The sequence below is a fragment of the Amphiura filiformis genome, chromosome 4, assembly GCF_039555335.1.
Source record: "Amphiura filiformis chromosome 4, Afil_fr2py, whole genome shotgun sequence".
In the NCBI taxonomy this organism is placed as follows: domain Eukaryota; kingdom Metazoa; phylum Echinodermata; class Ophiuroidea; order Amphilepidida; family Amphiuridae; genus Amphiura; species Amphiura filiformis.
In genome coordinates, this window is record NC_092631.1 from 7315379 (window position 1) to 7329248 (window position 13870).

Genomic DNA, 13870 nt, shown 5'->3' on the forward strand with positions numbered 1-13870 from the left:
ACAGGCAAGCACTTTTATGAAGCATGGTCAAACATTATCATTATTTCAGTTGTCCTAAACAGCTTTATAAATGATGACATAGACTTGACAGTTTGTGCAAAGGAGAAATGCATATGCCATAGAGAAAATATAGGATAGACTGCAGGTGTGTTACTTCCCATAGTGGTGGGAAACAGAGGCTTGTACAACACATCATCAGCAATTGCCTGGCTTCCCATGGCAACCCAAATGGAAAGATAAAATCCATCATGGACAAAGCATCCAAAACTGCCCTTACAGTTAGCTACACAATCTCAGAAAACCAGTTTACCAAAATCTGGTCCGTAGTCTCAGAGCATGCACATAATATAATATTATAATTCATAGATGTTCTGTATCTTCACAGAGAACTGCATCAGGAGTTCTAATCAAAAATGTGAAAGACTGGCTGTGAAGATAGCTGGTGATCTATTAATTAATTATTCTCCCTCAATAATAATTCCATAGTGTAATTTTGACTGCTACTGCATATTTGAATTACACTTTTGATCTGTGAAAGTGCCATGACCATTACACAACTGTTGATCGTAAAACATCCTAACCCATTTCTTAAATACTTCAATAACAAAAAACTGTAAATAATTAATACTTACCTCTATGGAGAAATCCCGAACTTCACATGACTCTTCTAGTTTCTTGCTCATATCAAACACAAGGGCAAAGACGGCTCTTCGATTAAAGAACACCTGCAACAAATATATAAAAAGGTTAATAAGGATGAAGACAAGTCCTGAACTGTGTACAACTCTGCTTCCTTGTTGCAGACACTTTCAAGTACATCACATAATAATCGCTGTTGCCCTGTGGGAACTCATAATATTGTTGGAAGTGATTTTGTATAGAAAATGCAGACAGAAAAAAAAATATGTTGATCATGCCATACACCCACCTGCTTAGGAACTTTAAAGGCCCATTCAGTGAAATTGTGTATACATTATGAAAAGGTATTTTTGAAATGAAACATTTGGCAAGAAACAAGGAAAACAGCAGTATTGACACAATTAAAGCCCCATTCAAATACATGTAGTTAATTGTTCTACTTAAGTAGTGATATAACAATTTCATGTAAATTTAATTATTTTGTCTTTTAATATACAGCTTTTGACTTAACCACTAGCAGGCTATGTTAGTACATCTATGCTACAAACAAAGGTGCACAATACTGAATATGTGATTATGGCCCCTGGACCATAACTCACCTGGTGGGTCGTGTAATATAAGTCTTGCCTTGCGAAGTCCCAGAATAAATTGGTTCATAACTCACCTGGTGGGTCATATAATATAAGTCTTGCCTTGCGAAGTCCCAGAATAAATTGGTTCATAACTCACCTGGTGGGTCGTGTAATATAAGTCTTGCCTTGCGAAGTCCCAGAATAAATTGGTTCATAACTCAACTGGTGGGTCATATAATCTGTTTTTCCGTATCACGGAGAAATCGTGGCTTTACCCAAAAGTGAGGAAGAAATAAAGTGGAAAATTGGGGTGGAATACTTAAATAAATTGGTTCATAACTCACCTGGTGGGTCGTGTAGTATAAGTCTTGCCCTGCGAAGTCCCAGAATGTAACTTCAAGATCATCTGCTTGCTCCGTAGCCTTTCTGATATTTTCTGGAATTTCAGCTGGTTGTTCTTTAGCCTTTATATACAAAAAATATACACCTTTACTATATATCTGCTTTGCTGGACCAATAAATATAAATTAAAATTTCAAAACTGCTTATCCCACTATGCAATGATTAACCCTAACTGAACCAGGTCTCTCTCACTAATTCTCACATCGCATTGCCTAAGTCATATACACCCAGGGAATCACTGGCCGGGCAAACATCACCCATGTGGCTACAGGTCGGTGATCTTCTGCATGGCATGCGAGGGGTCCGAGGTTCGAATCCCGAGGCACCAAGTGACTTCTTTGTTCATCTTTTTTTTCATTTCTTCTTTCCCTTCCAAAAGCAAAAAAAAACCTTGTGTTCAGTTAGGGTTATCATACCCAAATATTGGAGACATACTTTGACTGGTCACCTTTTGTTCTGATCTCGGAAAATTTATTGATGATATTACCTGTCTGTTAACATGTTTCTCTTTGTTACTTTTAATTTTTTCACCCTAATTTAGTTCTTTATAAAATCATTATTAACACCCTCTGTAATGTACATACCTTGTTTGGATCTTTGGATTCTTCAATTGGGGTTGTCTCATCCTTTGCAGAGGTAGAGGCACTTTCCTGTTGCAAAATAAAGCCAATGAAATAGATGCCTTTTTATAAATATTCAAAATATATCTAGAAATATTTATATAGTTATATCTAGAAATATTTCATTCAGGTGGTAACCATCTTTACACAATTATACATAGTGTCTTAAATCTCACAATTCTGAATTATTGCTCACCTCACATTATATTATAATAACGATGAATGATTCTTCCCATTTATACAATTTCATGAAATTACCTTCTATTGAGTCCACTTATGTGATCCAGCAAATTCATTATACACTAAGAATTCTCACTTGATCATTTCTGTACATGTCTACTGTCTGTCAAAGTGACAGCCTCGTTCTGGTGAAGAGCATCAACTACTGATCAATCTTGATTTGTCTTAAAGTAGGTTGCTCCAAGATATGTAGCATGAAAGAGTGAAGCTATTACCTGTCTGTTAACATGTTTTTCTGTGTTACTTTTATTTTTTCAATCTAATTTCCTTTATAAACACCCTCTATGTAATGCACATACCTTGTTTGGATCTTTAGATTCTTCAACTGGGGTTTCCTCATCCTTTGCAGGGCTAGAGGTACTTGTCTGTTGCAAAAAAACACACCAAATAATGATATGTGCCTTATTTCTATTTTTTATAAAATTCAAACTATATCTGGAAATAATTCATTAACCATCTTTACACAATCATACATAGATTCTGTAGTATTGCTCAATAATATAATAATAAATTTATTATACACTTTAAATTCCCACTTGATCATTTGTGTACATGTCTACTGTCTGTCAAAGTGACAGCCTCATTCTGGTGAAGAGCAACTATCTACTGATCAATCTTGATCTGTCTTAAAGTAGGTTGCTCCAAGATATGTAGCATGAGTCATTCAGTTGGCAGGGCACAATTCTCAGGCTTTGATTGACCCATTTTTTGGACAAAGGGGCTGTTCTCGGATTTTGACATCAAGGGGTCAGTTGGGGGACCTGCATCCTTATCAGCTCTCTAAATGATTCTTTGATGCTACATGCCAATGTTAAATTGCTACAAAATGTCACTCTATCTTCCAAAAATGAAGCATTGTTATGATGCTGTGTTATCAAGCGATTCTTACTTACCGTCTTCGTCTCAGGCACTTGTTTGTCATCACTCTTCTGCTCTTCTGATTCTGTATACAAAATAATAATAGTAAATTAAATTTCTCATCATAATTGTCAAATTCAAAATGTATTATCTGGCTTCCCTAAATCACAACATTTGTAACAGTTTTACTTTCTTTCTTTTTCGGTAGTTCAATGCTACGAGAATGGGGATCTTATTGATTTATTGATTATCAATAGTAAAAAAAGGAACTTTACCTAATAATTGAACATTGAACTATCCAAATGAACTTATTCCAGAAAATTACAAGAAGGGTCTCTTGAATTGGCTCACATCTGAAAATGGATGACTATCTGGTGGTACATCAGCAAATACTCTATAATGAGTATAATGGTTCCCAGAAGAGTGAAAATTGGGAAGGGTTTAATAGGCCAAAACGGTTTGTCAATTAAATATGTTTTATGGCTGCATACCTTGCTTGGAAACTGTGTCTTTGTTCAAAGGTTCACTTGTTGGTGCAGTTGGCTGTACTGGAGTTTTTGATGATTCAGGTGTCTGATAGTAATAAAAACAAACATAAAAATACATTGACGTCACTAAAGCTCAGATTTCTGGCGTTTAAAAAGTAATGTGATTTAAAATATAACACATACTAGGTGATATAATGCAAGAAAATTGTATATTGTCCATAAATAATTATAAATTGTAAAACATCAATCTTGAGTTAGGTTAGAATACATTGTTTAGCTTATGTGTGAAAGACCCTTTGACCTTTATTTTAAAGGTATAACACATTCAAATAGGATTATAAAGTTCCAATAGTAAACCCTGCTCTTTTCAAAACTGACTACAAATGCAATAATACTCTCATGGTTCATTTAGCAAATTCTAAATACATCATGGAGTGAGCATAAGTCTGATCTAAAATTCACACTTCTTCAAAGAAAATATACCACATCTACTGGCCATTGATAAGAATTGAACCCGTACCAATGTATATGTTACATTGTACATAATGAACTTGAATCAAAATCTGGAAGGGCAATAGAACTGAGTTTGAATTAGTCAGTCATTGATTTCTTTAATAATCTCATCACACTCACTCACCCAAATCCTGCATGTACCATATCACTTATATATTTTGAAGGGAACACATTATACTGATGTCTCCTCTGAACTTGACTAAAAAGTTAAATGATTACAGAACATTACCTATTAAAACTTTTGACTCACCATGATTTTCTTTTCTTTATGACTCTCTTGTTCAGATTCCTGTGGAGGATGTTGGCTGACGTCCGTGTCCTCAGGTGGACCTGTTTGATGTATATTTAAAATTAAAGTAACCACTTTTAATAATCTGCAAGATTCTTATTGGATAGCTGTATGTCAGCCTCAATCATTCATTTCATTCCATGCAAGGGAGATTTGGCTATCATATACAAGCTCAAATTTTGGTAAGAATTTCAAGATCGTAAAATTTGTATGTGAACAAACATGAACTAAATATTACTGAACATTTTCCTCAGGACTGTTATTGATAACTAAATGAAGAGATTTCATCGTTTTTGACGATTTTCTTGGAAAACCAACTGGTAACTGCGTTACTAAGCAACCAGTATCATCAGCGGTAAACAGAAGAACGTCACAACAACATCAGTGTTGAGAAAGAAGTCTGCTAGACTTCGAAACGTCCACAGTGAGTACTGTTTTATTGGACTAGAAATATGAAATCTCTTCATTTATGAACTAAATATGCTACAGAGTTTAGAGTATACAGACTTATTTCCATTGTCATCAACATATGTTACTTTCCATTTGAGTTGTTGAATCACCCATATTAGATCAATCAGGTAACATAATAATGTAATACATTATGATGCATAATTCAGTAAAATGTGCATATAGCCTGCGGCAGAGTTTAGAGTATAGAGATATATTTCCATTTCCATCAACATATGTTACTTTCCATTTGAGTTGTTGAATCACCCATATTAGATCAGGTAACATTATAATGTAATCCATATTGATGCCATGATTCAGTAAAATGTGCATATATATATTATATATATATATAGCCTGCAGCAGAGCATCCTGCTCATTGAACTATTGGATATTACATATTACATTGTCTTACTTGGCGGTGTTCCTGCAACCTTTGGTGGTAAGTGTTCTTGTTCTTCCTCTGGGACAGGAGTTGACTGTTGTCAAATAAAACAAAAGGAAAATGCTGATAAACTCTCTTTGCAAGAGATTTAAAGATCAAAGGCTCTACACAATGCATGTGTTAAGGGGTGGTGCAATAATTATGTGTATCCGGGGTGAATTGGGAGGTGGAGCAAGCAGTTTTTTGGAAATTCAAAAAAATTCAAAGGGAGGCAAAGATTTTTTGGCACATCATAATTGGGGCCACACAATTTTGAGCGCAGATTTTGGTGGCATCGTTTCGATAATATGCCCAAAAAGGCATAGAAAAAGTAGTACATTATTTTTAAATATGCAAAATCTTGCTGCATTTGTACCACATATCCCTAGTCACTAACTAAATGTAACACCCCTTTACAAAGAATGACTTAACTTTATGTATCTCATTACTCGTATTGCAAACAATTCAGTTTTTCTCCTACCTTATCAGCAAGAGTTGGGTCCATCATGGTTGCAGCTGCATGCGCCACTCCCCAGTCATGCTTTTTATCAAGTTGTTTGATATGTTCTAAAGTAAAATTCAAATTCAAAATATATAACACCTAATTACATATATGCATGCAACAAAATGTTGTTTTGTTTTTCTGCATTAATTTTGAAAGTTCAATAGCTATGAACATAAAAATGAACAATTACAGAAAGTTTAAGGTACTGTTTCTGTCTATTAGGTTGTAATCTTACAAAGCCTACCTTCTACCTTACTTGTAGCTAACTGGGTATGGGAAAACCTGTATAAATGACCTACTTTGGGCCCTTTAATTTAAACACTGGACATGAATCAAATTTCTGGTATATAATACTCAGTAAAGTATCAATCAACATCATTGTACCAAAATATGTGTCCTGGTGAGTATTCTAATAAAGTCCATTGCATATGGTGATCCCAATGGGCCTGTTGCAGGTCCACCAATTTTCAGGGCATATGCTCAGCCAGTTTCTGAAATCATTAGGCTCCATCAGGTTGCATTTCAGATACACAGCTTTACCTTAGTTTTAATCCCAAGTAACAGGAGGATAAGACAGCTAAACAACTTAAGCTCACAAAATGCATTGTTGAGGTTTAATCGTGGATGCTTGAAAACAAGTTAAAAGCTGAACGACTCAAAAGCCAAGCTTTTTCTTGATTTCTTCTCTTAGATGTGCAGTTTCTATATCCTACCTTGACTTGAATATCGGAGGGTCTGTAATCACATTTGATTACAGACCCTCTGATGCTAAAATTAAATAAACCTTTTGAAATTCAAATTTCTCATTCAATCCAGAGCCCCTCTATGGGGTGCTACTCTGAGTACATAAACAGGACAGGATAAGAAAGAAAGGTTTGAGATTTCACCACCGGGACGTCCCTTTTTAATGATCAGTAGTTACTTAATCAAACCAGGAAGTACTTGTTAAATTTTGTTGTTGATTTATCTTGCTATCTAAGTGCAGTTCATTAGCATTCAGTTAAAGTTGCCTCTGTGTTACTGACCAAGACCAAGAACTGTTTGCTGAAAGTCTTACACAACAGCCTGTGCCTGCATATTAGCTAGAATTAATAACTGTAAGTGTTTCTCATTGACCAAATGGTCCATAGCAAGCTATAGATACCATGGAATAGTTTGCGAGCTTTAAAAAAAAAAGATCAACCTACCCCCTGACCCAAATAAATTTTGGGCTGAAAGGGCAAACAGACCTTTTATTTGTTTGGCCTTAAATGTACGTAATCAAGTATTCAACATCGCTAATACACATTTGTTTTGAAAGACAAGTACATAAGCAAATGTCATTAAAGTCATGCTTGAGTGGAGATAAATAATGATTGCGGGAACTTATTGACCATCACCCATACTTTCAATCTCCCCATGGTGTATGTATTCTAACCTTTTCGATTACGCTGAAGTGGCTTCCACATGCTGGGGTCTGCAAAGGCTACAGAACAACACTTAGAGGCATCAACACCATCCGTGATTTCTTCTCCTGATTCAAATCTGTAATGATTTGTAAGTTTTGTGTAAATTACTCTGGTGGAATTAAACATCTACACACATTACTTCATGTGAACTTCAGTTCCAATGAGTAAAATATATTTTGGACTTAATAAGCACCCCTTCCTTGTTAATTAGCACCCTGCGAACTTCTTAAACTTGAATCTGTTTAAATGCCCCTTGTAAATGTACTTTTAACAAGATAAAGGGTAAAAATGCTAGTTTTTCTATGGAAATTATTCTTGATTAAGTTTGACTCTCAACAGATGACTTAAGTCAGTGCCTGAGCGCTAATTAGGTAGAATACAGTCAGCAGCAGCAATCATTTGCATCATCATCATCATAATAATAATATTAAATGATTATAAGAGCAAATATGGGGCAATAAGGCAACTGGTTATTATGCTGTTCTCTCAAGCACTGGCATACCAACAAACCAGCTGCTAATGTTTGTTTGTGGTCAACTCATTTATAGATCAGAATGATTCACTTTGTAGTAAACCTACTTTTTGTGTAATTGTTAAGACTGCTATTAATTAAGTTACATTTTTTTGCAAATATACCTAGAAAATTAAGCAAAAACAATATGTCAGTTGCAAAGGGCCATGGTTATATAATATTGCTTTGTCATGAATCTTTAGCTCATGCAATCAATATTTCCCTCCTCTAAATAGTTTTACTTGTTCTTACCTATCTTCCATAAATGCTTTCACCAAGCTTGTCTTTCCAACTCTCTCCTGGCCCACCAGCATCAGTCTTATGCTCCGTATTTCTTTCTTTCCTTCTTTAGATGCTTCCAGATATGCAGCTAAGGCCTCTGCTCCTCTTAGTCTGATTTCTAGTGGTGTTTCATCTAGTAAAGAAAATGGTGAAGAGTTAATTATATGTACTGTAAGTGTGCAAGGCTCACAAAATGGCTATTGAATAAGCCTTTTGATCAATTTTGGCTCCACATGCTCTGAACTTCCATATCTGAACATTGATAAGTAATAAACAAGCAATTGACGGCTGTGTGAATGAACTGCGACTTTTTGGGGATTTCACTTTTCATTGACATTATTGAATTAAACATAAAACTGATCTACTGGACTCACATTTATTTGAGAGGCTACAGTATCGCACCTTATCCAAGGTGCATCTTCAGGCCGTCTGATGATCTGGCGGCAAAAGGTTGTTGACCTGTGACAAGGTGGTGTTGCCAGAGGTCGAGGATCTTGAGTCGAATCTTGAGAAGATGCACCTTGGATTAGGTGCGATACTGTAGCCTCTCAAATAAATGTGAGTCCAGTAGATCAGTTTTATGTTTAATTCAATATTTATTAAACCTGGATGAATGACAACCTTCACAAACGTTTCATTGAAATTATTAGCAACATTGTAAAGTAAACATTAAGTTGTAGTCAAGTTACAAAGGTGCACATGGCTTAGGAAAAGTTTCTTGATCTGTTTATCTTCATGCTGTCTTCATTATACATCAATATTTGTTCCCCAAGATCTCTGGTCCTTGGACAAAACTATATGTTGAGTCAAACATGTTTAATGAGAGCTCTTTAACCCATGTTCCTTCCCTTTTGTCAATATAATCATATGAAGTAACTGGTTCTAAGTGCATTTTGTGAATCTCTGACCATGTTGATTTATCTCTTGCTGATTAGGACTCCTTGAGCAGACAGGCATTTGCTGGGTGACTTGTTATAGCTCTATCTGCTTTCAAATTACAATTTAGAAATTAGAAATCATTAGGTGCACCCTCTAAAATTTAACTTGCACATTCAGTTAAGGTTTGAATATTGAGAATTTGCCAGAATAGCTTTATTATGTATGTACAATGTAAGTACATCAGATGGGTTTGCATGCTTGTGTATGTTTGTTTGTTTTCCTGTTTTTTGGTTTTGTTAGTTTAATTTTCATGTGTATGTTTAGTATTTGTTTATGACAACAGCTAGAATGGCAAACAAAAATAATATTTAGATATTTATTTAGATGGCACAGCTTGGTTTAATTCACAATAGAGCATTTAATTAATGTGCAAGTATAATCTCATATCTAGCTATGCAAAGTCTTTAACTTTCTCGGCACATCACTTCATTTGCAATAACTTCTCAAGTCTCTGTAGAACCTCATGGGAGCAATTAAAAAGAAACCTTACCTTCCGGGGTAATGCCTTCAGATGGTTGACTTGGTTCACTAAGCCCTAGCTTGTTCCTAGCACACACACGGAATTGGTACTCTGTGTCCGCCTCTAAGTCGTCAGCAGTGTAAGTAAGCCCAGGAACCTAGTGAACACACATCACATACAATAATTACTCATACAAATATTACTCAAAAGCGAATTCATTAATATATATCAGAAAAAAATGGTTAATAGAGGAGGTTATCATGATACATGACATTCCATATTTTACTGTGACAACCTGAGACAACTATCTGACGACAAATGGGAATAGAGCAATGGCAGTCAAAGCTTTTCTTAACACAAATCACCATCATGCTGATCCAGCACCAGTTCTGCTCTTGGATCACCACAAGCTTAATCATCAATCCTTAACTAAAAGATGCCACAGAAAAGGCTCTCTTCCCAGCACCATTCTTGGAAAGAGGTAATAGGTAAAAGGAAATACTATCCGCCGAGCGGGTCTTCATTGCCCTCTGGGATGATCTTTTCACAGTAAGCAGTCAACATTAATAGGTAAATTTTCACGGGAAAATTTTCTGGACACGTGACCATTGCGTATCAATGTGAGTGTAACCTCGAGCCTGATCTCTGACCCCCGGCGGTGACCTCGCTATTCAAGTCTTAGTAATTTTGAATTGGAATAGTATTTTTGACCATAATTTTGATAGAAATTTGTGCATTGCAAATTTATTGAATATTATGTTATCTTAATTTTTTCACAATATCATCAAAACGTAATTTCAAAAATATCTATCTCACGGAAAAAAATATTTATCACGGAAACCCTTACCATAACATTATTAACTTGCGACAAGTAACTTATTTTGCATCAAAGGAGGAATTCTTCCTATTCAAATACATTGGAAGAACACCGCTGTGCTCGGGGTCACATTCCATAATGCTAATATGTCTGCCCATGGGTGTCACGTGTCCAGAAAATTTTCCCGTGAAAATTTACCTATTAATTCTGACTGGTAAGGCAGTTATTTATGTACTGGGGAGAGAGCCCATTCAGAGATTTAAACACATAAAGCAATCCTCTCACTGACAGGGAGCCAATGAAGGAAGTTACATTTTGTGATGTGTTTACATACCTTTTCACACAGTACTGTCTGCCATTCACCCCACTGACTGTCTTTAGGTTTACTTCTGTACTCAATAGTATAGCCTGTAACATCTGACCCAATAAAGGGGCAAGTTACTTGTTGTGATGTGTTTACATACCTTTTCACACAGTACTGTCTGCCATTCACCCCACTGACTGTCTTTAGGTTTACTTCTGTACTCAATAGTATAGCCTGTAACATCTGACCCAATAAAGGGGCAAGTTACTTGTTGTGATGTGTTTACATACCTTTTCACACAGTGTCTGCCATTCACTCCACTGACTGTCTTTAGATTTACTTCTGCACTCAATAGTATAGCCTGTAACATCTGACCCAATAAAGGGGCAAGTTACTTGTTGTGATGTGTTTACATACCTTTTCACACAGTGTCTGCCATTCACTCCACTGACTGTCTTTAGGTTTACTTCTGCACTCAATAGTATAGCCTGTAACATCTGACCCAATAAAGGGGCAAGTTACTTGTTGTGATGTGTTTACATACCTTTTCACACAGTGTCTGCCATTCACTCCACTGACTGTCTTTAGGTTTACTTCTGCACTCAATAGTATAGCCTGTAACATCTGACCCAATAAAGGGGCAAGTTACTTGTTGTGATGTGTTTACATACCTTTTCACACAGTGTCTGCCATTCACTCCACTGACTGTCTTTAGGTTTACTTCTGCTCTCAATAGTATAGCCTGTAACATCTGACCCAATAAAGGGGCAAGTTACTTGTTGTGATGTGTTTACATACCTTTTCACACAGTGTCTGCCATTCACCCCACTGACTGTCTTTAGGTTTACTTCTGTACTCAATAGTATAGCCTGTAACATCTGACCCAATAAAGGGGCAAGTTACTTGTTGTGATGTGTTTACATACCTTTTCACACAGTGTCTGCCATTCACCCCACTGACTGTCTTCAGGTTTTCTTCTGCTCTCAATAGTATAGCCTGTAACATCTGATCCGCCATTACTCTGAGGAGCTTTCCAGCTGATTTCAATCTTCTTGATGCCAACATTCTTTACATCAGGTTTGGCTGGTGCATCAGGTTTATCTATAGATTGTAAAGAACATGCAATACATACTACTGTTACATAGCTGGGGGATCAGGGCCTATGATCGGACATGAAGCATATAATTGTTACAGTTTTGTTGTTGTAATACACGATTCGAAATAAGGTGGTTTGTAAATAATACAGCTTTGTAAATACAAAGAATATGCAAATAATGCATTAATATTCATAAATATAAAAATAATTTGACGCATGAACAATTTGAGACCATTTTGGAAAGACCAAGGTCAAAATATGACCTTTGACCTCATGTCTTATAACTCAAGAAATAATTAGATAATTGGAATGGGACCCAGTCAGTATCATTTAAATAATGAAAATTATTGGATTTTCCTGCTTAATATTATATAACGTTATGAATGTAATTAACACTTTAAGTGGCCAAACCGTCCACAGTGAGTAGATGGTAGTAAATGCCTGAATAGATTCTCAGGACTGTTTGTAGTCTGGTTCCAGATGTTTCTATTACATCAATCAATTCTGACTCCTAGAGCAGTGAATTGGGTGACTTGTTGTACTCTGCCTTCAAATGCAAATTACAAGAGAACTATCCTCTAGTTTCAATTTCATTAGTTTTGTCTTGAATATTGGAAATTTGTTTGAACAGTGTAAGTATGTATATAAAGTATTTTGTGTGTGTATGTGGGGTGGGGTGTGTCTATTATATATGTGTGCATCTGTTGGTTTGTTTCTTTGTCTTGGGAGTTAGTTTAAACAAACAATATTTATGGTCAGGCTTAGATTTCACATTGGGATGTTGAATGATCATGTGATATAATTTGGCAAAAAATTCACACATAACATACCTAGATTTCAATTGATAAACCACATGGAATTCTCTCACATTTTCCAAGTTTCTGTAGAACATTATGAGAGCAATTAAAAAGAAACCTTACCTTCAGGGATAATGCTGTCTGATGGTTGACTTGGTTCACTACGCCCTAGCTTATTCTCAGCATACACACGGAATTGGTAGTCTGTAGCTCTCTGCAGATCTCCAGTGGTACTGTAACTATGCGTAGTAACCTAGTGAACACACACCACATACAAACACACAAATATTACTCAGGAGCAAATGCAAGATTTATTAGACAAAATGGGAGGTTGATATTATGATACACAAAATTTTATATTTTACCATGTTTACTATTTCTCAGGTGCTGAATTCCTCTGATTTCCTATTGGTATGCACCTAATTACAACCCCTGATAAATATACCTAGCACTAGTGGACACATGTTTCTTTCTATGAGCGCAAACAGGCCAGCTAAAGGCAATCAAATTGATTCAAAATACCACAAAAGTGTGAGTGTAATCTGACAGGTTTGTAAAATACAAATCCTGAGATATTTGGAACTGTCACAACCAGATATTGTGTTTTCACAGAAATTCCATACCTTATCCTTGCTAACTTGTTTACCAACTACTAAAACATTAAACTTATCGCAGTTATCTAATATCCACAGTCAAGAAAACAATGATGCAATGTCTGACATATTTTGAAGCTCTATTTTGAAGTCTTTTTAGGTCACTAGCAAGAAGAACGATGTCATTGGTCCAAAATTAACAACCTTTTTTTGAAGATCAATTGGAAGAATTCAAAAAGAAAAATCCAATTCTTAAAATCTAAAATGCATAAATAGAAATGATATTCACAAGGTATCAAATGTTGCAGAACATAACTGGGGATTTTGCTGCTTTAGTTTGAAAATTGTACAGTTTGATACATAGATGTTGAGTCATATCTCCCAATAAGGCCAATAAAAAAAAATTCCATAGATCACTTTCAGAAGTTTGGTCGGTCGGTCCGAAAAAGTTTTACTTGTTATGTAAAACACTCACTGACCACAGAATATCCACCAAAAAGACAAATTCAAGGTAAACCTGGTTTTATTTGCATGTACATGTCTGGCAGACTTAAAATGCTGCATTTTAAAGTTCAATTAGAGCCTACAGCGTGTAGACGCTGAGGATGATAATACGAAATAGCCAG

At 35.7% G+C, this 13870-nt stretch overlaps 1 protein-coding gene across 1 annotated transcript in view; it reads right to left on the reverse strand.

Moving 5' to 3' along the window:
- Window positions 1-353: 353 nt before the first annotated feature.
- The window catches only part of LOC140149664 (uncharacterized), a 60717-nt gene continuing 47200 nt past the window's right edge, over window positions 354-13870 (reverse strand). The window contains exons 4-19 of the mRNA XM_072171743.1: window positions 12775-12904; window positions 11684-11859; window positions 10919-11119; window positions 9668-9794; window positions 8209-8371; window positions 7415-7521; window positions 5974-6059; window positions 5484-5547; window positions 4583-4662; window positions 3823-3904; window positions 3367-3416; window positions 2773-2838; window positions 2198-2263; window positions 1556-1675; window positions 633-725; window positions 354-389 (exon numbers count right to left, since the gene is read on the reverse strand). Coding sequence (XP_072027844.1) covers window positions 354-389; window positions 633-725; window positions 1556-1675; window positions 2198-2263; window positions 2773-2838; window positions 3367-3416; window positions 3823-3904; window positions 4583-4662; window positions 5484-5547; window positions 5974-6059; window positions 7415-7521; window positions 8209-8371; window positions 9668-9794; window positions 10919-11119; window positions 11684-11859; window positions 12775-12904 — 1647 coding nt within the window. The remainder of the gene's footprint in view (window positions 390-632; window positions 726-1555; window positions 1676-2197; window positions 2264-2772; window positions 2839-3366; window positions 3417-3822; window positions 3905-4582; window positions 4663-5483; window positions 5548-5973; window positions 6060-7414; window positions 7522-8208; window positions 8372-9667; window positions 9795-10918; window positions 11120-11683; window positions 11860-12774; window positions 12905-13870) is intronic.